Raw genomic sequence first — 27536 nt, 5'->3', positions numbered from 1 at the left:
TGGGTAAGTAAACCAGCCAAGAAGGGAGGTTTACATGGTGGGAATTAAACTCTGAAATATTTAGGTCCTTGGGCTTGACTTCTGAGGAGACCAATAAGCAAAGCAGGATATTTTTCTCAATCAAATGCTGTTGAGCCAAGTAATACAGAATTTGAAAATTCCACTTTATCCTCTTCAAGAAAATCCACAACCACCAGGTGTTCCTCAAATCTGGAAAACCTGTTAGTGATCTTGATATCTGGGTTCTTTCAGTAGTGGTTCCAGCCTGTGGTCTTTGTATTTCATGCACAGGACTGCACCTATTATGATTTGCAGGGATCCTACCTTTTGGGGTAGGATCTTCTTGCCTGACAAAACACACTTAAGCTGACTACACTTACTATCTAAGATGAAATTTTATCTATCTGCCTATGCTAATTAATGTCTTTTTCTTCTCCAACCTCCTTAACCCAGTATCTGAATCCAAAATGTCAGATGTCAACTGTCAGATCCGCTTGCCAGAGAGACCCACACAGAAAATCCCAGAAATCCTCAGAAGCCAGACTTCAGCCATCTCAAATCTTTTCTTATAAATTCTGCTCTTAAAGAGACAGCATGAGATTAAGAAAACTTCTGCTCTTAAAGAGACAGAATGAGATTAAGTAACTCTCTACCATAGAAATTCTGCTCTCAAAGAGACAAAGAGAAATTAAGGAAACTCCCTATAACAATTATAATGAAGTATCAAACACAAAGACATGTCAGAAAGCAGAGGAGAGAAGATTCCTGTAGGAAGTGTTCTAGAGATTTGATTCCTGCCCAGAGAAGACAAAAGGTTCTTCTATCAGATCTATCTGGAACCAGGAGTGGAGACCAAGTTCTCCAGAGTGTGGAGAAAGTCAGAGAGTAGGGTCATGGTCAAGATTTGCCACAAGTGACAATCCAGAATTACCTCACCTAAGAAGACGACTCTAATCCTGGCCAATCACATGACTGTCTCCCAGGTAAGCTATTCTCACTGGAGGGTTTTATGAAAAGAAGTTGTGCTATGTCTTTTCTCCTTCTGTGCCCACAGAAATCATCAACATTTCTATATATCACCAATAAAGTCCAGCAGCAAGAGAAATTCCATTTAAAACAACTCTAGACAACATAAAGTATTTGGGTTCTAACTGCAAAGACACACACAGGAACTATATGATCACCATTACAAAACTTCACACAAAGGTAGATCTAAATAACTGGAAAAATATTAATTGATCATAAGTAGGCTGAGCCAATATAATAAAAACAATCGTTCTACCTATATTAATTTACCTATTCAGTTCCATGACAAATAAGTTACTCAAAAATTATTTCACAGAACTAGAGAAGTTAATAATGAAAATCACCAGGAAGAATAAAAGGTCAAGAATATCAAGTTAATTAATGAAAAATTCATGGAGTTGACCTATTTGTACCAGATCTCAAATTGTATTATAAACCAAAGACACCAAACCAATCTGTTATTGACTAATCAATAGAGCAAGCGAATCAATGGAATAGAGTTGATGAACAATACACAGGAAAATGACCATTGCAATCTAGTATTTGTTAAACCAAATCTTATTTACTCTTGATCTGTTCTTGGGTATTTCTGTCTGGCTTCAGGAGGATCACATAACATTTGGGAATAAAGATGCAGCCCAGTAGCCCAGCACTGGAGGCCAAGATGGAGAAGATCTCCACAATCACCATGGCCTTCCCTTTGGTGCTCTGATATGTGGGCAGAAAAGAGGCCCAGACACTGCAGAACACCAGCATGCTGAAGGTGATGAACTTGGCTTCATTGAAGGTGTCAGGAAGGTTTCTGGCCAGAAAAGCTACAGTAAAGCTCCCCAGGGCCAGAAGAGCCATGTAGCCCAAGACACAGTAAAAGGCAAAGACAGAACCCTCATTACATCTAATGATGATGTGGCCATATTGAGAGTGTGTGTCTGCCTCTGGAAAAGGGGGGGAGGTGCCCAGCCAGATGCCACAGAAAATCACTTGAATCCCTGAGCAGATGAAAACAATATAGATGGATACTCTGGGCTGTATGAACATCTGAATTCTGCTCCCCGGCCTTATAATCCTGAAAGCCAGAACCACTATAATGGTTTTGGCCAAAATGGAGGAAACAGCCACTGTGAAGACAATTCCAAATACTGTTTGTTGTAGGAGGCAGGTGGCAGGGGTAGGCTGACCTATGAAGAGCAGGGAGCAGAGGAAACAGAAGATAAGGGAGATGAGGAGAGTATAGCTGAGAGTCCTGTTATTGGCTTTGACTATGGGAGTGTCTTGGAACTTCACAAAGACCCACAGAACCAGAGCTGTCAGTAAAGAAAAGGAAACAGCCATAAGGGTCAAAGTCATCCCCAAAGGCTCTTTCCCATTCAGGAAGATCACAACCTTGGGGAGGCAGCGATCTCTCTGCTCATTTGGATATTCGTCCTCTGGGCACTTCGTACAAAATTCTGCATCTGTAAGAGACAAACAGGGGGTCAAAATTTAGATACAAAGAATAGTCCCTGTGCCCAGATGTTAGAAAGAATTATCATGGTGGTAACCATTCCTTCTGCCTCTCAGGATGCACTTAAGAGTAGGATGCCTCAGTTCATGTCCTTTATTATTGGTTGGGCTTACATCACATTGATTTTCTCTATTCCCTTTTCTTAACTGATGATAACTGTTTTTAATATATTCCAATTGTACAATAAACTTAGAAACTGGAAGCCTTTGGCATAAAATGTAAAGAATGCTTCTGTATCTTTTGTGTTGTGCAATAACTCTAGCTGTAGAAGGAACACTTTAACCTTTCATCATTTTTCTTAGCAGTCAGTATACCCTCTCTCACAATGAATTTTTGTGCATTTAATATATACTTTGTAGATGCCTCTGCTATGTATGTTCATGTTATTTTCTCCATTAGAATGGAAGCTACATGAATGTAGGAATTATTTCTTTTTTTCTCTTTGTATTATCACCAAGACCATCAATACTAAATAGGCATTGATTGATTTATGGATTGAATGAATACATGGCAGATTCTTATAGGACAACTTTATTTTTAAGTGGCCCTGCTATTAATACTCAGGAAATCAATGCCATTCTATGATATATTAAACAGTGAGTTCAATAACTTCAATATCGGGGTTCAGTCAGATAGCTTGAAGACCAAATTTTCATTGGGTCATAGGCTGAATTGTTTTTTACCTGTTTCAAAATAGTGGAGTGGCTATATTTTAATCCTCTGATTCAGACCCAAGAGAATTTCTCAAAGTTTACTCTGGAAATGGCATTCCAAAAAATCCTCTTTGGCCCTCTAAAACCTTCCTCGCTGTCTCTTCCTTAGATATTCTCTCATTTCTCCTCTTTACTTCTCTCTCCTTTTTCTCTGATCTTCTGTAATCTGGATCTTTCCACTACTCAGCCAAATGTTGAATTGCCTCTGTGACATCAGAGGTGGAAATCCAGACAAGAGTTGTAAGCTTGTAATAACACAAATCCCTATTGAGACAATAAAATCTTATATATTATAAGGAAGTAGTTTGCAACAGGAATAAGACAGGACTTGGAGTTATGAATGCTTCTTGTTCAAATCCTGGCTACCAGTTATGTGACTCTGGGTAAGTCACTTTACCTTGTCTTATTTTCCATTTCAATGAAATGGGGATAATAATAGCACCCACCTCACAGAGTTGTTGGGAGGTTCAGCTTAGATAGCATATAGAAAGCACAAAGTTGAAGTACTATTTAAATGATGGTTATTAGTATAATTATTGTTATTATCACCATCCTCACCAATTTAAGACCCTAGCATTATTGTAGGTGAGTGAAGCATAAATTCCCCCACCAAGATAATAAAACATATCAGGGTGTGGTGTAAACTCTCTGGCTGACCTACCTTGGAGCTCTTGTCCTTATCCTTCTGCAAGTTTCAGAGACTATGAGAATTCTCTCTAATGTGCTCTAGGGCTTCCTCATTAACTCCTGATATCTGTATACCAAGAGAGTACCTTGACTGGCTTCTTCTCATCCTTCTCTTTCACCTTGTGACTATCTCAATCCCTTTCTAACCTGCAGTGTTCACCCTCATACATCTTGTTCTCCTATTCTTTTAATGACCTCTTAGTTACACTCTACTATGTGGCTCTCAATTGCTTTTGGAGTAATTTTTCATCTTAATTCTTTGGAGATTGTTGTAATCCATATCTCACAGACTGAAAAAAACACTCTTAGGATGTTGGCTTTAAAAAAAAATCAGCCTTCATTTCTGGATTAAGCTTGGGTTATTAAGGAAGCCAATAATTCCCCAGAAGTATTAAAGGCTGTTCTCTCTTTCCTATTCAACTCGTGGCCTAAGGTATTTCCTGTATTGTCTGCCCCAGACATCCACATTGATGAATAGTCTCTACAGGTTGTCTTTCTAAATAAATGTCATATCCTGGAAAATACAGAATCTATGAGCCTTGCAATATGTGGACTGGCAAACCACACTTTTTAAAGGATTATAGATTGATAGATAGATAGATAGATCATAACAATCTGTGAAATGCTCCAGAGCTACGTGCAAACAATAGAATGTGATCCACAAACAGGTGGATTTGAAAGATCTTGCCAACTCCAGAGGATCCCTCTGTAATTCAACAGGACTTTGCCTTCTGCTCAGGTTAGTAAGCACCTTTAAAGAATATGCACAACTTGCTTTAGGCAATAAATCAACAAATAATCAGTAAAGTGGGATTGTAAGAGATATTTTATTCTTAATTTAATTGTGAATTGGAATCAGTATGTTCTATTATTCCTCTTTTTCCCCCATATCAAACTGGGTATTCTATGGAGGAACCTAAGACAAATTGGGCCCACTGAGGAAAAGCAGCCATGAAGATATACTTATGAGTTTGCCTGAGATTTCTTTGGTAAGGTCAGAGTCTCAAAATAGCAGCTCAAAAAGTATTGTCTAGCTATAACACAAATAAAGACATCTCCTGAAAAGCTTCCTTCATAATAATCCTTGAAGCTGTTGATTATTTTTATGACCAAAGTAGCTCCTGTAATGTCATGACCAAAAGACCCAGACTATCTTTTCCCTTGATTCCTGTAAATCATCAAGTTATTGTCAATATTCTTCAATTGCTTGGGTTTGTAGAAATACCTTAGAAATGTTTTGCGTAAAGCTTTTTCTTAAACATTTTTCTATGGGAGAGTCAGACCTCTTTAAATGATGTAATGCTTAAAACTCTATATTCAATAAAAATCTTTCTCTTTGTCTTAATAAACGGCGGACCTAGTGACAAATCATTGTACTGTGTGTCTCACTCATTTCAGGTCTCTCCCAGCCATTCAGGTGTCTGCTCTTTCTATTTCTATTTTTTCCTCTCTCTCTTTCACTTTCACTTGCTTATAAGGAGCTGGTCTCCTTAGTAAGTTGACTCTCTCTCTCTCCCTGCAGCTGTGATGGTAGGCTTTTACTTCTGATTACCTGGCCCTCATATCCTTTCACTTCACAGCATTAAGACCTATTACTCTGTGGGAAGTTCAGGTGTTCTGAAACCTAGGTGAAGTCATATAATTTTAGTCTAAATCTCCAATGGAAACTTGCAGTCACCAACTTTATAAAACATGAGGAATTTTGATTCCGTTTCAGTACAGTATTTATGTACATATATACACACATACATATATGCATTCACATATGTATATCCATATAACACATGATACATATGTGCATGCATATGTGTGTATATATTCATGTATATATATGATTAAATGCATTGGGTTGTTCTTATATGGTATGTTGAAAATTTGTTAGCAAAAAGTTCAATAAGGGAAACAAGGTCGAAATTAATTGTAAACATCAATAAAAAGTTTCCAAGCTAGTAATAAATAGGTTTCTTAAGAGGTTGCCAGTCTCACAATAAAGCCTGGTTCTGGTCAATGCCAAGACCAGAGAACCTGAGCCTCCGGAGATAGCCTTTTTTATACGTAGAAATCTGATGACATATTATCATAAAAGACAGAATGAATAAAAATTTTTTTCACATGGACAGATCTTGCAAGTGTTGAATAAGCTGATAAGCACAAAAAATAATCACTATGGGTGGTAACTTTATATTTATTATTATTACTGACCTTTCCAAAACCTTTTCAGTAAAGGGTTAGGATATAATGTTTTTTCTGCTGATGACTAGGAGTCAGCAGTTAGATGGATGACATTTATGGTTGACATTTGCACCCGAAGGTGGCCCTCTACATCCTGTCTTATAATTTTGCATCAGGGTATGAGGGCTTGGTTGACACTTTTGGGTTACAAGATTTAGGTCAAAATGCTTGTCAGCAAGATTTGATACCACCCTTAAATTGTATTTTTCCTAGCTAATGTTTATAATTCATATAAAGTAAGTTACATTATTTGTGTTATAATCATAAAGGCTAATGCTATTATAATCATAAAAGGGGGTAGGGGGCTTCACACTCACAACTCTCATCCACAACTGCAAGGAACATCACTGTCTGAATAAAAGATCATGTAATAGCAAGGAAAACTGAGGAGAATATCCTGAAATAAGCAGCCATTGAGCTATATACCCTCTTGACAACAACCCAGAGAAAAGTAAGGGATTGATTCAGTTCATCAAAGAAATAAGACAGCTAAGAGTTTTTTTCCTAAGCATTATACTTCTCATAGTGGAGTGGTAACAAAGGTACCAGAATGGTTATTTTTCCCTTTTGTCTTGTCACTGCAGCATGGGACCCAGGGTTTCCTCAGGACACCCCAAACTCCAGAAGTGTTCTAGGTCAAAATTGATGTAGGAAAATTCATTTCCTTCCTTGCATTCTTGTAGTGCTGAGGAAAAGATGAGCATCAGAGACTCACAATAAGGAAAGACCCCTAAGAGAAATATTCCCTTTGGATTTTCCCCCCTAGATTTTGTGATGAAAACAGATATACATCTCCCAGTTCTACTCTGATAAACATCGGGTTGTATCTACGACAACAAATCATCCCCTGAACTCTTCTAGTCACCCCTTGTATATTCAGGACACAAAACATCACTCCATCCTTGGTCAGGTGGCAAACAACCCCCACTTCTCCCTGTGTAGTAACATCCTCTCATCTCCTCATATCTGGTCATGCCCCACTGTTGTCTAAAGGGTATTAAGAAGCCCAGAACTCATCTCTGCTAGAAGGCAGTGTCTACTTTTACACCTTCCTCCTGGACTTTCAACATTATTTCCAAATTCATAAATCTCTCTTTTATTTTTAAGCTAATTTTTGGAGTTGTCATTCTTGACAAAGGGTACTCTTCCCAAATCCAGGGCTTCATCCCAAAGTTCTCCTACAACAATTGGACTTCGATGACTCTGGAAGAGAGGTTGAGGCCAAAAACTCTTAGTTTCTTTGCCTCACTTAAATCCAGTTTTATGAGTGGGTCAGAAGACATAACCACTGATGTTATTGTAGTCTTCTTCCAGTAAGAAGAGCAATAACCAACAACTGTGGATTCCTCTTTTAGTATATTCTTGTTTTTTCTTCACATCATGTGCCATGCCATCTTACTCAGAAAATGTTGTTCCAAAGGGTTGTGGGGACTGTATAAAAATAATCTGTTTTTTTTTTCTTTATCAGTGACTATGAAAAGGAACTTCCCTGAGGAAACTCACCCTTCTGACTGGAAATATCCCCTTCTAGACATGGTGAACAGTCAAAACAGCAGGCAGCCTCCCCCTCCAAAGGAGTCTTCCTGAATCCAGGAATACAGCTCTCACTGCATACTCCACAGGGAACCTAAGACAGTAACAGGAGAGGGGAATACACATCTTTAACAGAGGGCCACTGAGGTTTGATGCAGGAAAAGGAAACAACTTCTATGCTATCTTGGCTTCAATAGTCTCTCCCACAGACTGCTAAGTAGAGAGAATGAATATAGAGAATGCTGAGCTTGGAGCCAAGAAAACCTAAATTCAAATCCCTTGTCACAGATCTCTTGCCTTTCCTATTTTGTTGTTTTCTCCTATTTCGTTACATTTTTCATTTAAGGAAACCTTCTTATGTCTTCTTGCTTTTCTCCAGAGTTCTACATGCAGATGGATATATGTTCTTTCTCCTTTGCCTTTTACTTTCCTTCTCTCATCATTTATTTGTAAAGTCTCATCAGACAGTCACTTTGCTTTCATGCTTCTCTTTTTCCTTTGAGATTTTTTTCTGTTGTTTCCTCATGTTTAATGCTGCGAAAAAGAACATAATCTATGGCTCCCCAGTTAATGTAAACTATCCTTAGAATAAACAGCACAAGATATTCTAATGATCCCATGGGAAAACTTGTTTGTACCCCTGGGCCAATGATGGCCTATGGCACAAGTGACAAAGATGGCATGCAGAGCACTCTCTGTAGGTATGCCCCCTCCAAGGGTTCATTACTACAAAGGCAGAGGGACTCAGGTAGAGTTGATCCCTTCCCCCTTTCTACTGCACCTGATGACATTTTTTCACATCACTCGCCCATCTGACCAGCAGCCCAATGGGAGTGTAAAGGGGGTAAGGTGGGCAGCTCACAGGTGGTAGGGCTATAGGGGATCAGGGTGCTTGGGTGACTCCCTCCTCCATCTCGACATTCCTCACTTCACCCAAACCTCTGTCCAGCAGCCCAATGTAAAAACTTCTTCCCTCCCCTATCTGTGGTAAGAGGGGACTAGGGCACACCTGACACTCAGTGTGTGTGGGGGTATTCTGCAAGTGGACTTGGGGGTGGGCACAGCACACAGTTTGGGGTGGGGGTTAGGGTAGGGCCAGGCACTCTGTCTCCAAAAGGTTTGCCATCATTGCCCTATACTAAAATAAGGTCAAAATGGAAATACGACTTAGATATAAAGAGTGATAGCTTAACTAAATTAGGGGAACACAGAATAGTTTACCTGACAGATCTTTGGAGAAGGGAGGATTTTATGACCAAATAAGAGATAGACAGTATTATAAGGTCTAAAATAATAATTTTGACAAAATTGGGACACTAATATTTTGTTGGTAGAGTTGTGATCTGATCCAACCATTCTGGAAGGCAATTTGGAACTATACCCAAAGGACTATAAAACCACATACCCTTTGATCCAGTAATGCCGTTACTGGGTCTGTATCCCAAAGGAATAATAATAAAGTGGAAAGGACCTACTTGTATAAAAATACTGATAGCTGCTCTTTTTGTAGTGGCAAAGAATTGAACATTTAAAGGATGTTCCTCATTTGGGGAATGGATAAACAAGTTGTGTCACACATAGGTAATGGAATACTATTGTACTATAAGAAATGATGAGCAAGATGATTTCAGAAAAAAAAAACTAGAAAGATCCTTGGGAATTGATGCAGAGCTAAATAAGTAGAAGTGGGAGAACATTGTACACAATAACAGTAACTTTGGATGATGATTATCTGTGAAAACTTGGCTATTTTCAGCAACACAATGATCTGGGACAGTCATGAAAGACTTCGAATGGAGAATACTATTCATTACCAGAAAAAGAACTGTTTGAGTCATCTTTCACATCAGTGTATCTTTGCTTTTAATTTGGGATTTTAGTTATGTATAAGTGTGCTCTTATGAAAACAAATATGGAAGTGTGTTTTGCATGAGAATAAAAAATGAAAAAAGAATATTAAAAGAATTAATGAAAAAATGTGAAGGAAGGTGGTCTAGCCACACCAGATCTCAAAAGGCATTACAAAACAATAGTCATGAAAACAATCTGATATTGACACATACTACTGTTATGAGTAAGATTAGATTAGCTGGTTATTAGGTATTGATTATGTATTGATTAGGAAGTACCTAGCAGGAAGGAGCTGGAGCTGGGAATTCCAGGTTGGAATGAAGGAGGAGGAAGTCTGTCTGTGCCCTGAGTGTGGACTCCATTAGTAGTGGGCAAAACTGTTGCCAGCCTGGGAGACCTCAGAGCAAAGGACATCCTGCTTCCTGATTTCCCCTGGGATCCTGTGTGGTGTGGCATCTAAGAAAAGGACAAATCCACAGAGCCAAGAGAGGAGGAGAAGTTTGAAAACTGGAGGACGGTGCTTCAAGCAGAACCCTCTCTACCTGGTACCTGAGATCATCTTGACTCCTGGCATCCAGAGATGATCAGTGGATTGCAATGAGAATCCCAAAGCCACTAAGTCCTAGCTGCACTCAAGCCTGGCAGGTTCCAGGTTTGAGGCAGAAACCCAGAGACTCCATTTACAGCTCCTTGGACCCTGTTAGTTTAGATCACTTAGATAAGAGTAGAATAAGTCCTCCCATTGCCCTGTGATTTTATCCCTTAAATTTTAAGTATAGAAATCCTTTCCCCCCTTTTAGTCTAACATAATTAAAGCTGTTAAGTCCCTTTTACCTTGTTAGCCTGTTACTATACTCTGGTCTAGTGGAAGCTGGGTGAAAGTTAAGATCAACTGCCATTCCTGTGGAAATCCAGTAAACTCTGGTCTCTTCACCCTGGTCCAGTCTCTCATAAATCCTAGAGTGTGTTCCCACAAAACACTTAGGGTATTGTAATATCCCTGGTGACCCCATTACCTTACTTATATTTTCCTACACTACACAGTGGTAAAATGCCATAATAATTACTGTTTGATGAGGCCAAAGATTCAAGCTTGGGAAAACTGTAAATTGTATGACAGAAATTATGTATAGACCAATGTCTGACAGCGTGTACTAAGAAAAAAGTCAGAATGCATACATGATTTAAACATAAATGTTGATTTGTTGATACAATAAACAAATTAGGGGAGCATGGAATAGTTAATTTTTCACATCTATGGATAAGGGAAGAATTTATCACTAAACATGTGATAGGGAGTATTACAAGATATAAAATGAGTAATTGTGATTACATTATATTTAAAAGATTTTGTACTAATAAACCAACACAACCAAGATTAGAAGGAAAACAGAAAACTGGGAATGAATGTAGCAAATGTCTCTGATAAAGACCTCATTTATCAGATATATAGAGAACTGAATCATATAAATAGGAATACAATTGATTCCCCAGCTGATATATGATTAAAGGATATGAATAAGTAAATTTTAGAAGAAATCAAAGCTATCTATAGTTATATTTTTAAAATGATCCAAATCACTAAAATGCAAATTTAAAAATTCTGATATACTACGTCAAACCTATCAAATTGGCTAATATGACAAAAAAAGCAAAATGATAAATGTTGGAGATGATGTGGAAAAATTGGGCCATGTGCTTTGACGGTAGACTTGTGAACTGACCTAACCTTTATAGAAAAGCAATTTGGAACTATGACCAAAGAGCTTTAAAATTGTGAATACCTTTTGGTGCAACAATACTACTAGCAGTTCTTTATCCAAAAGAGGTAAAACAAAAGTAAAAGGACCTTTCAGTACAGAAATATTTATAGCATATCTTTTGGTCAGAGAAAAAAATTGGAAATTGATGGGAATGCTCATAAATTGGGGAACTGCTGAACAAGTCATAGTATATGATGATAGTGGAATACTATTATGATATAAGGAAGCATGAGGAGGATATTCATATAGGAAATAATGAAAAATTAAATCAGGCAAAACAGGAGAACATTGTATTTAGCAACAGTAGTATTGCCAGATGATCAACTGTTTTTCATGGCTTCCAGCAGGTCAGTTCTAGTCTCCAATTTGCTTATCACTTTATTTGATTTCTCTGTCTCTTTTTCCATATGGGCAATTTTTTTCTTTTAATTTATTATTTCTTTTTGCATTACTTTCATTTCTTTTTCCCACTTTTCTTCACATTTTTCTTCTATCTTTCTTACTTGGTGAATGAACTCCTTTTTGAATTCTTTGAGAGCTTGCGAACAATTTCCATTTTTCTGGGAAAGTTTGGATGTCTTTGCTTACTTGTTACTCTCTGCTGTTACTTCTATATTTTACTCTTTTTCTCCATAGAAATTATCCAAGGTCAAGAGCTTTTTTTTTTTTGCTGCTGCTTATTCCTTTTGCCACTAGTGGATTGGGGATCCTTCATGTTGATTGCTTTCTTAGCTTCTGTCTCACAGGGCTTTGCCTTGGTAGTATCTTCCCTTCCTAGTCAGAAGCCTGAGTGAGGGCAGGTAGATCTGTGATGTTCTTTGTATAGCTCACTTTAAAGCATTTTGCCTTGAGGCTATCTTTCCAGCCCCTGCTGCCTAGGCTGTGACCAGCCTTGTTTCTGTTCAAGCTCCACACTCTGCTGCCCAGGCTCTGTGCTCTTCAGTCTTGGGTCTCAAGTCTCATTGCCAAGGCCTTGCGCTGCCCTTTGGGGTAAGTTTATAGTGCTTTCAGCCAGCCTCCAAGAATTTAGAGATTTTCCCAACCTTCTTTCTGACTCTTGCATAGTAATGGTGTGGGAAAGGCGTGATCAGCTTGCACTTTGATAAGTGCAGTTTTGCCCTCCTATAACATGGGAATTCCCAAACATGGCTTACCTTTAAGGCAGCATCCAGAGGGAGAGCCCCTTTAGTAGTCCAATTTTGATTTCTGTCCTTTCGAGACACTTTGTAATGATTGGTTAGATGGAGATTCAAAAGGCTCCTGCTACTACGCTACCATCTTAGCTCCCATCGTGATCAACTGTTAATGATTTAACCATGATCAGGAACACAGGGATCCAAGGTAACTCCAAATGACTCATGATGAAAAATGCTCTCCCCTTCAGATAAAAAACTGAATGCAGACCAAAGCATAACGTTTTCAATTTGTTTTCTCCATGTTATATGTACTTACACATATATTTATATATATATATATATACATACATACATTTATATTGGTATATATAGGGTATATGTATATACACACATTTGGCATATATAAAAACCTATGTGTGTATATCTATAAACACAAAAATATACCATATGCTTATATGTATCATCATAAATGTGTGCATAGATAAACAAAAACCTTCCATAAAATAACAAATATGGAAATATGTTTTGTATAATAACACATGAATAACTTATATAAAATTGCTTATCATCTCAGGGATGGGGTAGGGAAGGAGTGAATCTGGAACACAAACGTTAGAAAACAAGGGTAAAAATTATTTTTACATGTAATTGGGAAAAATAAAGTATTACTCAACTTAAAAAAAAACTTTGAAAAAATTAGGAACTCATCACTGTAATGACCAATTGCAAATGCAGAGAATTAATGTCTAGAAGTAGAATCTTATTTTCAAATAATCATTAAATGACTTCTATTCATAAATATATGCAAAATTAAGTAAATTAAATAGGGCAAGAATTTTCCTGTGAGCAGAAGTGTAAAGTTAAAATTTAAAACATCTCTGACCTTTGAATCCCACCAGCCCCACACAATGGCATCCTCATGAATTGTGAAATCTTGTCCAAATGGAGCCTTGGAGATAAACTGACCCACTTTCACCAAAGTTTCAGTATCATTAGGAAAGAACAAATAATTCATAATGACATATTGAGCCTCGGAGCTTCTCTCCTCATCCACAAATACCTGGTCACCAGCACTGTTGTTAAATTGAGTATTCTTCAGGAAGGAGTGCAGCTGAAAAAGAAGAGAAATTCTCATGACTGAGAGGTGCCTGAAGGTCGAACTCTTCTATGTAAGAGATTCTGGGTGAGTTTAGGAGTCTAATTTGGAGCTGTAATAACATCTGGCTTTCTACTGGGACACAGAAATGAACCTCTACAACCCATAGCATTGCTTATGTCCCCTGGGTCCATTAGTTTCCCAGTTGATTACTCATTATCTATCACCTCCATAATTTAATCTTTTGCCAAGATCTACTGATTTCACCTCTGCAACTTCTCTCTAGTATGCTTCCCTTTACTCCATTTATACTGCCAGAACGTTATGTCTTTATCCCTGGACTACAGCAATGCACTATTGGAAAGCCTATGTACCACACATTTCTCCTCATTCCAGTTCATCCTCCATTCAATTACCAAAATAATTCTTTTAAAGAGCAGACCTAGAGGATTCTGTTGTGAGGAAGATTAATAAATTATTATTTAGGAGACTTAGCAAGCAGGGCTGAAGGATTCTAAATGGAATGGGGAAGCAGGAAGAGTTGCTTCTCTCTCTGGGATAGACTCCATGGTGGTTGGGGACAAGTTGTCACTGACCCCTGGGAGACCTCAGAGGAAGTGGAGTTTGTATCCTGATATCCTGATATCCAGAAGGAGGAAAGCCATTTGCTTCTGGGAGGTTAGGTTGAGACTATGAAACCTAACCTGAGTTGCTGGTCAGCTCAAGTTGGTTTAGCAACCTGACTTACCCAACTGAAGGAGTACTGGCTGAAGACCTGCGAAAGCTGTACCATCACTGGATTTTGACAGGACTCAGCAGTGAGGATCTCACTTTCCTTCCTGATCTCCATTGTGCCCTGCCCAACTATGGTTTCTAGCTTAGTGTAGATAAGTCCATTCCCTGTCACTGAGGCTTACCCATAGATTGGTGGAATAGAACCTCCTTTTCCCTTCTTTAGACTACAGTTTTCTTTAATTAAACCTGTGTTTTATAAACCCTCTTGTCATTCACTTGCTGGTTTCATAGACTCCCTGGCTAGGTGGATTAGTGTGGTAGTTAAGGCCCAACAGTCACTCCTGTCAACTGCCATTTTCCCAAACTGCCAAACCCAATTTCCCTAACTTGTTTGGTCCTAGTTTATTGTCCATTCCTGTCTCCTACTCACCCTTCTGAACCCAGATAAAAATATAATTTAACTCCCAGTTTTTACCCTAAGAGTTTGGCTGCCCCAGATGGTGGGTTAAGAGGAGGACAGGAAGTCCACTCTTGGACACACAGGGCCAGACTGGAAGCCAAAGGGTTCTGAACATTCCATGGGGGGTGTATAGCCATTGGCTGTGGGCTAAAAGTTCCAAGCCAGTGGTGATCTACTCAGAACTGTTTACCTACCCCACACCCCCAGTTCATTGATAAAATTCCTGAGTGAAGCCAATTTACTATCAAGACTAAAATAGCCACAGAAAAAGATTTTTTCCCCATTTTTTTCGTTTTACTATTTGTGTCAACCTGTTTGATTTTAAATTGGTATTGTTGTAGGAATATTGTTGTATTTGTATTATATGTTAGTCTTTAGTCTTTCATTGTGGCTAATAAAACAACTGTATTGCTGTACCACTGGTCTTTTGTGTTAATGTTTGGGAAAGTGGTACTTGAAGACTGTATTGATTATTTGCTATTGGGATTATGGCAAGGGATATTGTTTATCCCATACTTGTGGTTTAAGATCATACCCAGGTATTGCAGAGTTATATTGAATTCTGAGGTAGCCCAACCTGTTCTTCCTATAACTATTCTGGGTATTATAGCACACATTATTATAGTTTTAACTGGTTACATCATATACAAAATAAGATGGCTATTTTCCATATTAATTATTATTGCAAGATTGTGGTTACCTGGTGTTTTAGAGATTCAGAGATGAAGCAATTGTTAAAGTTAATGCAAGTTAAAATAGACAATTTGGAGATATATATGCAAACTGATGGTGCTTATGGTCAAGCTCCTGGTAATGGTAATGATGGTAAAGGTGTTAAATCTGAACTTTCTAAGGCAGAATTGGAACAAAAGGCATTAAATAAGGGGGACAAACCAGTTAACCTTTTCCCCCTATGCAACCTTCCAGTAGTGAGGGATATGGGATTTTTCATGTAAGAGCATATTAGATTTAGGACTGAGGATGTGGAGAACTTGAGAAGGAAAATCTCAAACTTTCATGATGATGCTGGCAAATTTATTAAAATCTTTCATGCATTTGTTAAAGCATATGACCCAGATTTTGAGGACTGTTGTTATGTTCTAGGGGAGTGTCCAGGTCCAGCCGGACACAACCGAGGGGTCCGTGAAACGGCAACCTAAGAAACCATAGGGGGAGAAGAGGGGAGACCTTGCGCGCAAGACAGACAGAGTCGTTTGGATGGAAGCAAGGCTCGTTTATTGTAGGCCTATGACAAGAATATATAGGTTGAGGGCAGAAGGGGGTCGGCAAATACTAAAGGGAAAGGAATGCGGAAAGGGAGCATAAGTTATGTAGAAAATCTCCTGTGGCGTCTTACTGTCTCCATCCAAGCATGGCTGGGCCTATGATCAATATCTTATCTTAGAAGAGTGAATGATTAATATCTATTCTTAGAAGAATGACTATTTTATCTTAAAGTCTTGGTCCCTAACAGCTAGTCACTGAACAGAGGAATTTTGTCAAAAACTTATTGGACTAAGTAACCTCTGAGGCCCATTTTATCTCTGAGACTGTGATACTAAGATCTTGTCCAAAGTGGAGAGGAGTAAAGAGGGCATGTTAAGTATTATACATATTACAATAGATATTCAGAATAGATTGCACTGAATCTGCTATATGAGACCTAGTTTATGTTGCACCTGGTGTAGAGAAGTTGGGGGATATCAAGACTATCAGTTACTTCATGGAAATTCCTAGTTTTTTTTTTTTAATATTGTCACGTGCAATGGAATTTTTCATATGGTTTGGTTATCATAGGATGTTTGCTAAACTCAGGATGCAGAAATTGTTTTCCTACAAAGCATTTCTACATTGTCATCCTCTTCTGGGAACAAGGAAAAAAAGTTCAAAATATAATTTTATTCTCATGTTTTCCTTTGGATGCAGAAGCTCAGCTGGAGCTGCTCCAGGCTCTCTGGTCTCCAGAGTATTTCATGGACTAAGACATCTCTGTGGAGATTTAAAGTAGGAGACCTGGTCCCCATCCATATCTAACAAGATATGAGACAGAGTTCATTAAAAAACATGGTGAACATATAAAACTTACATTGATCTTGTACCATCTTTGCTGACTTGAACATGGGCCTGACTGCTGTGCCATTATGTTTCCTCAGATATGGCAGGCAGTCCGGAGCCTGGGTATCTACATAAAAAGTCATTTCTGATGTTGGACAGTTTCTTATCAATCCATATCTAAGGCAGAGTGCTTTGCTCTAGTCTCAGCGATTCTTTGGTTTCCACATGCTTGGAGATTTGACTCATTTTCAGGAAGATGTTGCTCCATATTCAGAAAAACATTTCTCAATTGCTTTCTTCCCTTGTTACAGTTCTGCTGCTGCTGCTTCCAGGATCTGGGTACAGGTCAGAGAATCTCTCCTGCTTCCACCAGATTAATCCCATTGTTTCCAGAGATGGAGACCTGTTGATTGGGATTTTTTTAACTTTGTTCTCAGTTGATGTGAACCGGGTAACAGGAGCAGAACTGTTTGAAAGTCCTCCTAACAAAGCCTGCAAGCCTTATCAGTAAGTACCTTTCTAATCTGGGTGGGCTTTTTTCCCCTGTGGTGATTAAAAAATGGTCCCTGTAATTGAAACACAAAGGCAGATCAATGCAGTGAGAAACAATGGAACCTCTCCCCCTTTTCTTGTCTCTCAATTTTTTTATTCTTGTCAGTTTTCCTCATGTTTGATTGCCTTTCTAAACTGAATGAAGAAAACTCCCCTCTGCTTTCTCTTTCCACCTCTCCTTCCAAAGAGCCCATTTTTAAAATTTATCTTGCTTCCCCTGTCCTGATCTTAAAATGATACTTAAGCAGAAGAATTAATTAACATTCTTAGATTCGATGCCCCCTGGAATTAAAGCAGAAGAAATTTTTGAATCTAGTGCCCATTTTCCGTCCTTTGGCAGTTAGCTCTATTGGGGGAACTGATATTTGACAAGGAGAAGATGAACCCCATCCACAGAAATGAAAGCTCCTATGTTTCCTCTCTACATTTGCCCATCTAATAACAAGTGAAATCAACCATTTAGGGAGTCATGTGACCTCCTTCTTCCATGACATGTTTTATTCCTCTCACCTTCTACATCTGTGGAAAATATATTATCTAGTCTTCTCTCTTCAGGGCATGTGTTAACTTTGCATTTTCCTCAATTCTTGTTGGCAGTAGTTCCATGCTCATGAAAGGTAGCACAGTCCAGGCTACTGAATACAGTAGTCCAATCTAAACTGAGACCTGAAACTGAAAGTTCGTTATATTTAGAAGACATAAGTACACCCAGGGTACAGTTGTAAATGAATTAGATTTAGAAATGTCCTTATGGAATTTCTGCTATTTTAGTGACATCTAGAGTATTCTGATTCTTTACAGGTAATATAGGAGGGACTTGTTTTTGTTTCTCCACATCAGTTTTTCTGAATTTTCTTGGTGGCTTCCAAGAGAACTAGAACTGGCTTTCTTCTTGGAACTCTGAAAAGCAGTATTGACATTTGTGATCATGGCCTGGCCTATAGTTGTGTACTTTGCCCTATATCAATTCCCTTTGCAGAAAATCTGGTTTACAATGCAGGGACTCGGTATGTAACAAAGCAAACTCACATAGAATTTCAAGGCTGCATGGCAAAACTGGGATTCAGAATAAAGGATTCCAATTCCTGTTCAATTTTCCTTATGTGATAGCTGAAGAGAAGCAGGTTAGCACTTTACTCTGTCTTATAGCTATAGGAGACAGACTATGTGATACGTTGGATAGGTTTTTTTGGCAGATAAGCATTATGATCTCTTATTTTATACCTTCTTGTGGCCAAATGCTTCTGTAAATCTAGCTTATGTTCTGCCATTTTTCAGTCCCTCTGGTTTCCCTTTTCCCCTTTATATCTTTCTTTCCTCTAATTACTAACAAATATTTATGCCCCATTTTTTAGTCTAAAAGACAAAATCACTAAATCATTTTTACCATTTGTTTATGTTTTAATTCTTCAATATGCTTCTTTTTTTCTTTTCTTTATTATTAATTACTTAGGCAGTATTGATAATTTGACTTGGGGCAGGGAGACTATCATTTCTTGGTGAAAGTCTGATCAAAAATTACATTTTATATAAAATGCTTTAAAACTTTTTTGCAGTTTTGAATTTTTTCTTCAGAGCAGAATTTCTGGATCAAGGTAGGGGTCATTTTTGTCCTCTTTGATTCTAATTCAATGGAAAGTGAAAAGAGGAAATAATGGACTTACAGTCTTCAGTTCTTAAAAAACTAGCAAGTGACTTCTCAAAAGAGATTTGAAAATTCTGTGGATGCTCTCATGTGAAGTGTAGTAACCAGAAGTAGGGATTCTGTCATGCTCACCTTCTGCTTCCATTAAAACAAACATAGGTTGTTTGAGAGGTGGTAGCTGCTGGTGAAATCTTCCTAGGTTGGGTTTATTTTTAAAACATTGTCTCTACTAATAGAGGTAATCAATCTTTACTATTGGCTTTCTGGTTAAGGACCTGGTATTAAATCACAATCATTGAAGTGATTTCCTTACTTTTTGCTCTTCTTAGTCCCTTTACAGGAATGGAAAGAAGTGAGAAGGGAGGGAAGGATGATTTATGGCATTGATGGCAAACCTTTTAGAAGGGTGGGTGATATCCTCAGGCATGTGTGGAGAGGGGGAGGAGAGCAGCTCAGCCCCACATCCCTCTGGCTTTCTAGTAATGAACTCTGTTGAACTCTATGCTGGGGCAACAATGGAAAACATATAGGAATAAAGGGTCAGGACTGGCCTGATGAATGGGCTAAGGTCCACAAATATGGTAAGGAAAATGATGAAAACATGATGGGGATCAGGAGGGCCACTAAAACTGTAAGTTCCCAGGGCAAAGTTTATTGAGAGTTGCTTCTACTTTATAGAGAGAGCTGGAGATTTTGCACAAGCTTCCCCATACACAATAAAGGCAAATGATTGATAAAATGATACAATGCAATCTATATAAATCATCGAGTCTAGAGGATGAGTTCTATAGGATAATAAATCAACATATTAACAACCTAGCTTAGATTCCCAAGGAAAGCATTAGTGATTTTGTAGGAACATCTTGTGCAAAATGGGGGGTAGGAAAAGAGAGGGGAGTTGAGGCTACCAGCCTCAGGATGATATGTGACAAGCATCAGCTGCTCTCTCTTGGCTTTGCTGAGGTTCTCAGGCTTTGCCTCATACAATAAGGCACATAAAGGATGGTTATATTTAATATAAGTGAAATGAGCTGAACAACTATTGAGAGTCTTTGGTTTTGACTCAAAATATTGGAGAATTCTTCCTTCCAAAAAGTATTCTTTTTGAAGGCTTTGTTAATGTTCTATGGTGCTTTTTCCCACAGGTGGCTGCACAAAAATTATCAGCAGGTCTTAGCCCTGGTGTTTGCTATCGAGGAGATTAACAGGGATCCCAATCTATTGCCCAATATTTCCCTGGGATACTATCTCTACAACACCTACCACAGTGATGAGAAGACCTTGGAGAGTTCCCTGAGGTGGCTGTCTGGGCAGGACCAGCTCATTCCTAATTATAGGTGCAGGGAACAAGATAAGTCTGTGGCTATTATTGGAGGAGCCACATCAGCACTTTCTGTCCAGATGGCGACCCTTTTCGATCTCTACAAGTTTCCACAGGTGAGTGATAATGAACCTGATATATTCTATGCCTCCTTCAAAGAAAATTTTGATAATTATGATGACAGTAATAATGTAAAAGCAACATCAATAACCATTTTTTGTTTTAAAAGTATTTTAAATTTGTCTATCTTTCCATAAAACAAATTCATAAACCAGGTGTTATTGTTTGTCCCATTTTATAGAAAAGGATACCAAAACTGAGAAAAGTTAAGTGGCTTGTCTGAGATCATGCAATTAATAAATTCCTTTGGCAGGATAGAGCCTTAAGCCTTCTTGACACTAGTTAAACCCTCTCAGCACTGCAAAGTGTAACCTCTTGAAGGTAAATTTCTCCTAAAGCATCATGCAGATTGTAAGTCAAGAATAGAATTGGAATTACTTAGATTCCCACCAGTGAAGGGAACTTCCAGGAAATCTATATATACTTGCCCATAACAAAGATGAGTTCCATGACAACTGGAGAAGTTAAGTATCTACAAAAGATTACACAATTCACGGGTCAAAAGTAGGAAGCAGAACTTACATGCAGGACTTCCAGTTGTATTATTGATCAGTCTATTACATCTCACTCTGTATTACATTTTTCAAAAACATTTGGTCCTTTAATGTTAGTTCTGGATGTACTGAGAAGAGTCCTTTTTACAAAAGTGAAACTGAGCTTGAGCAATATTGTACAAAGTGCAAGTTTTGGGGACTAATGATAAATGTATCTTTGATGGTGTGTTCTTACTTTCTGAAATCACTCTGTTCATAATTCCTAATAGCACAATAGTATTCCATCACTATCATATACCACAATTTGTTCAGCCTTTCCTCAAATGAAGGACATTCCTTTAGTTTCCAATTGTTTGTCACCATAAAAAGAGCAGCTATAAATATCTTCGTACAAAGAGGTTCATGCCCAACCTTTTTATCTCTTTGGAATATAGACCTAGTAGTGGTATTGCTAGATCAAAAAGGATGCATTCTTTTATAGCTCTTTGGGTATAATTCCAAATTGCCCTCCAGAATGATTGGATCAGTTTACAACTCCAATAGCACTGCACTATTGTCCCAATTTTGCCATATCTCTTTCTATATTTATCATTTTCCTTTACTGACATATTGGCCAATCTGATGTGAAGTGGTACTTCAGAGTTGTTTTAATTTGCATTTCTCTAATCAAGAAGGTTTTAGAACATTTTTTCATATGATTCTGTATAGCTTTGATTTCTTCATCTGAAAACTGCCTACTCATATCCTTTGACCATATCAATTGGGTAATGACTTGTATTCTTACAAATTTGACTTAGTTCTATATATATTTAAATAATGAGACCTTTATCAGAGAAATTTGTTATGCAGTTTTTCCCAGTTTGTTATTTCCCTTCTAATCTTGGTTCTATTGGGTTTTTTTTTGCACAAAAAATGTTTTAATTTAATATAATTAAAATTATTAATTTTATATCTTGTAATGTTCTCTATTTCTTTTTTGTTCATTAATTTTCTTCTCTTTTCCAAAGATACAATACAGAAACTATTCTGTTCCCCTAATTTACTTATAATATAACTTTATGTATAAATCATATACCCCCTTTGACCTTTTCTTGCTATAGTGTGTGAGATATTGATCTAAACCTAATTTTTGCCATAGTTTTCCAAATTTCCCAGCAGTTTTTGTCAAATAGTGAGTTCTAATCACCAAAGCTGGGATCTTTGGGTTTATCAATCACTAGATTTCTGAGGACATTTACCTTATATATTCCATTGAACCACTCTGTGAGAAAGCTCACTTTTTTTTTTAACCCTTACCTTCCGTCTTGGAGTCAATACTGTGTACTGGCTCCAAGGCAGAAGAATGGTAAGGGTAGGCAATGGGGGTCAAGTGACTTGCCCAGGGTCGCACAGCTGGGAAGTGTCTGAGGTCAGATTTGAACCTAGGACCTCCTGTCTCCAGGCCTGACTCTCAATCCAATGAGCTACCCAGCTGCCCCCTAAAAGCTCACTTTTTAAAAGACTTCTCTTTTATGAGAATTGGCCTTACAAGTGAATTAATCTGCATTCTAGCCTTGCTTCTTAACTAAATTTGGCATTTCTGATCAGACATATAAATGGCTGTTTTGTTAGTTCAGAAACCAAAATAGAAGTAGGCTTAATTTTGTGGAACAAGGATAAAGGAAGATGTGTCTTTGATTTAAATGAAATGGAGGCCAGTTATTAGTATCAAATTACTTATATCAAAAGAGCAAAGACAGAGGACCTTATTTCATTTATATCCATGCTCCTTATTTCAAAGTTTGCCATTCAATATTCTTTTTCACCAATTGCTCCAAAGATAATGACTTGGTATTTGGAGGTTTTGGAAGTGTTTCTATGTGGAGTTTTATGATGTTACTAGAACTAATTACAGAAAGTTCTGGCTATACACTTGGAGAAAAAGTTAAAAAACAAACTCCAAACTCAATTGATATAAGAATTAACTTGGTCTTGGGATTTGGAAACTAGAGTGAGATGCCATAGACAAGGCAATCCTGTAACACAATTCATCTTGCATTTTTGTTTGCCAGATAATATAGTAGAATGAGGACATGGATAGGCAAGAATCAGTCTGGTATGTGCATTCTGGAGTTCTTTTTACTTGATCATGATGCAATACAGTATCACAAGTACGGATATATGTATCTGCTTCCAGAAATAGATGGGCTCCTTCAAAGTGTGACAAAAGTTACATATCTGATCCTTTGATAGTAGAAAGCAATGGTAATTATTAGCAAGACCTGGCATCAATATTAATATGGGATTGATGAACATTCTTTTTATTTATGAGACAAGTCTTCTGTTGAAGGTTGATGCTAGGTATTTCAGAATTCAAAGTGGTCAGAATTTTGATGTCTCTTAGTAAATAGTATTATATTTCAGTTGTGTTTTAATATAGTTAGTAAGCTATATTTATAGATTGGAGTCATGTTAAGCATAGACATGAAAGTCTGACATGATATTGTCACATAATCAATTTCCAATGTTCTCCATATGTCTGAGAGCAGTAAGCAGGTTTGAACAATTATCTACCCTTCTAGCAAACAATGTAGATATCTACATTTCTTTTTAAATTATATTTTATTTATTTCCTTAAATATTACCTAGTCATATTCAAAATTCTTTTAATATTTAGATTTTAAAACTATGAGCTCCAAATTCTCATCAGGGATTTTTTCATTAGTAATTTCTCAAAATATTTCATCTAGGTTCCTTCTTTGATCATTGCATTCAGGAAGTCCATTATTTTTAAATTTTTATCTCAGATATATTTTCTAGATCAGTCCTTTTTATGATGAGATATTCCAAGTTGTTTTCCATTTTTATTCTATTGACTCTATTTCATTATTTTTGATGTTTCATAAAGTTATTAGCTTCCATTTGCCTAATTCAGATTTTTAAGGAATTATATTCTTCAAGCACCTTTTATACATCATTTTCTGTTTGTCCAATTCTGTTACTTACAATGTTTATTTCTTCAGTATTTTCTAAGGCTCCTTTACCAAACTGTTAATTTTATTTTCATAATTTCCTCACTCTCACTCTCATTTCTTACCTAATTTTTCCTCTACCACTGTTTGGTGTTTCTGAAAAGGTGTGATCTAGGGAGGAATTTGCAGAGATCCCTTGGTTTCTGATCCCTTGCTGAACCAAAAAATACTGTCCCCAAGGCCCTTATTTCCCTGAGATTAGAAGCAATACTTTTATTAGAGATTCTTGCTCCCTTGTTACTGAAAGTACTTCTCTCTACCTTTTGACTGTGATTCAGAAGTGGGTAAAAGCAATGGTATTGCTCAACAGTGTCTGGTCCTGCATGCAGGGCTAGCATATGGGTCTCATTTAATCTTCTGACCACTTGTCTTATCTCCTACTTTCTATGACTTAAGAGTTCATATACCTCCTGATATTGCTATTGCCACCACCAAACCCCAACATTAGAATTGTATCCACAAGAGCTTCAGGTCAGTCTCCATGCTTGTACCACAGATCTCTCCTGAACCCTTAGGGGTTTTTTTAGACTGGAGAAAAATATCTTAATCTGACCTCTTGTTGACTCTATCAATCTAAAATTTGATATGGTATTATTTAAAAATTATCTGGAGGAAATAACCAAACTTCAATTCCCAAATTATCCAATTAGTCATTCTATTCCGGTGGGCAATGAGAATGCTCTTAAAATGCAGTCTAACAAATTTCTTACACTCAATTCCATAAAAACAGGTGCACTTTTTACATGAAGAAATTTAAATCCAACACAATTTCCTTCTCTAGTTCATTTGACAGATGAGAAAACTGAGGTTTACCAAGGTTAAGTGACTTGTCCAGGGTCACACAGCTATTAAGTATCTGAGACTAAATTTGAACTTAGGAATATGTCTTCCAGATTTTAGAACTGGTATCCTATCTACTACACTACCCCATGCCACTTTCTCACCTTTGCCATGAATCAAACAGATTCATGTTTCTTTCTTATCCAGATTACCTATGGCCCATTTGATTCCATTCTATATGACAAGGTCCAGTTTCCTTTCCTTTATCAGATGTCACCCAAAGACTCTTCCCTTCACCAAGGTGTTGTTCACTTGATGGTATATTTTAAATGGAACTGGATAGGTCTGGTTGCAACAGATGATATGAGAGGTGAGGAATTCCTCTGGAAAATGAGAAGGGAAATGGTAAAGAAAGCAGTTTGTGTGTCCTTCACAGAGAAGATCCCAGTCAGTGAGAGACGACATATGGAATCACATGAGACTTTCATGCCCAGGATCATGACATCATCAACCAAGGTGATTGTCATCCATGGTGACACGGATTCTTTAATGATTCTGAGATACTCACAAGTTCCTTTTTTCATGACACGGAAGTTGTGGATTGCTACATCTCACTGGGACATTACAATGAGACCACTCTATAGTGAAGGTTTTACTTTTCATGGATCTCTCACTTTTTCATACTTGACAAATGAAATTCCTGGGTTCAAGACTTTTCTTAAGACAGTAACACCTTTGAAATATCCAGATGACATTTTACTTAAAGGATTCTGGTTCTCAGTTTTTAGCTGCTCAAATCAACCAGAAAACCAAGAGCAAGAGATATGTTCACCAAATGCTTCTTTGGAGACTTTGCCTCTGTGCTCTTTTGATATGACCATGTCTGGTTTGAGTTACACTATCTACAATAATGTCTATGCTGTGGCTTGGGCTCTCCATGAAATTTTTTTGGGAAAATCAGAAAAAACATCAATAGAAGATGAAGAATATTTAGCATTTCATTCTTGGCAGGTAATATTAAATGGAGAGCCACTGTTCAGTTGGGTGTACTGAGGATGTATTTTGGGTATGGGTAGGACAAATTAGGTAAAGAAATCCCTTCAAACTCCTATCCTATGGTTATATGTTTCCTTATGATTTTATTGTTACTTTACAATATATATCAGTCTGTATGTGAAGCTCATAATTGCTTTTTCTTTCACAGTCTTGGAGTTGGAAAAGACCTCAGGTACCACCTAGTAGTCATATATCTATCTCAATAGATATACCTCTTACAACAACTTTGCTACTATGCTTCCAGTCATTACTCTTAACAACAAGTATAGGATATCTTAACAGAATCAAAGCCCTTGCATTCCATTCTTGACATATATCAATGTTGAAAAATTATTCCTCTCTAACCCAAGTTGGGGTGCTTAAAGTAGAAAATGTTGTGTGTTTGTATATATATGTATATATAATTATATATGGAGAACATATATTCATATATATACAATATATATTCATATACATATAGAATATATAGAATAAAATGTTTGACAATGAATTCAATAGCCAATTCTCATAACTTATCTAACTCATTAATTCTTATTTTGATTTCTAAAGCAATCAAAGGTTTATTATATTTTCTCATAAATTCTTAGTGATACACAATTTCTCAGAACCCTCATCCCAGTTTATAAAATTTGAGACACTTATTTTTTAAACCCTTACCTTTCCTCAGGGTAACATTCCATGGACTGGTTCTGCCTCCCCACCCCCCACCCCATCCTGGGCTGTACTTTGTGGGCTTGTCTTTCTTATACCTTTTATAACTACATTCTGTGAACTAGTTATGCCTTTAACTTCTCCTGTGCCTCATTCTGTGGGCTATTCCTAACAGCATCTTTCCTGACCTTCCTGAGTGTACTGGTCCTGCTCATACCCCATCCTGCTTGTCCCACCTGTACATTTCTTGACCATATTGGGTGGGCTGACCCTGTTTGTACTGTGTTTAGTAGGTTGGTCTCACTAGTATCTTTTCTGGCCATGCTTGGTGGGCTGATCTTACCTGAACCTCTTTCTGGACCGCATTCAATGGACTGGTTCTGCCAGTACCTTTCCCAGCTGCATTTGGAGGGTTGTTCCTGCTGGTATCTTTCTCCATACACAGTGGCCTGATCCTTGATATGTCAATTCTCTGACACTCATGCTGTAATATTTTCTCTTCTTGTCCGTATGACTTGGTTTTGTTGTGCTTTTCTTCATTTTGGAGCTTTTTGTGAGTGTGTGTGTGTATGTTTAGAGATGGATTTGGGTAAGCTGACAACTTCCTTACACTGCCATCTAGGTTTCCAGAAGTTCCTAATCTGGATAATTCTCATTGAAAAACTTCCTCACCTGGAGAACTGCATTTTCCACAAATATACGCTTAACATGCTCTATTGTGGTATCTTCTAGTACATTTAGGCCTAAGTAAATTTCTGCAGCTTCAATGATTTGATCTAAAACTGTAGCTAGTGTCTCCTGATTGGTCTGCCTCACTTCCTCAAATTTTGACCAAGCATTAGGGTGCTTCGAATTTTTCTCCATAACCTTGATTAGTGATTTCCTTGCCTGTTTGAGCATTCTATAAATAGGAAATGGATTTAGATCCAGCTCCTCCCAGGCTACCGGCCATGGTGTCATCCCTTCAGTATTTCTCGTTTCTTCCACAAACTTGTTTCTATCATGATTAGACAAGATCTCCCCTGTTAGGGACCAAGACTTTAAGATAAAATAGTCACTCTTCTAAGAATAGATATTAATCATTCACTCTTCTAAGATAAGATATTGATCATAGG

The 27536-nt window shown here is 37.6% G+C and overlaps 1 protein-coding gene across 1 annotated transcript in view; it reads right to left on the bottom strand.

Annotated features, from left to right (window-relative positions):
- Positions 1 to 1584: 1584 nt before the first annotated feature.
- Positions 1585 to 27536, bottom strand: part of LOC123245934 (vomeronasal type-2 receptor 26-like) — a 234869-nt gene continuing 208917 nt past the window's right edge. The window contains exons 5-6 of the mRNA XM_044674906.1: positions 7666 to 7789; positions 1585 to 2480 (exon numbers count right to left, since the gene is read on the bottom strand). Of these exons, the coding sequence (XP_044530841.1) occupies positions 1585 to 2480; positions 7666 to 7789 (1020 nt within the window). The remainder of the gene's footprint in view (positions 2481 to 7665; positions 7790 to 27536) is intronic.

This window comes from Gracilinanus agilis, chromosome 1, assembly GCF_016433145.1.
Source record: "Gracilinanus agilis isolate LMUSP501 chromosome 1, AgileGrace, whole genome shotgun sequence".
Lineage (NCBI taxonomy): Eukaryota > Metazoa > Chordata > Mammalia > Didelphimorphia > Didelphidae > Gracilinanus > Gracilinanus agilis.
The sequence above is the reverse complement of the archived record's forward strand: the minus strand, read 5'-3'. Positions and strand labels throughout refer to the sequence as shown.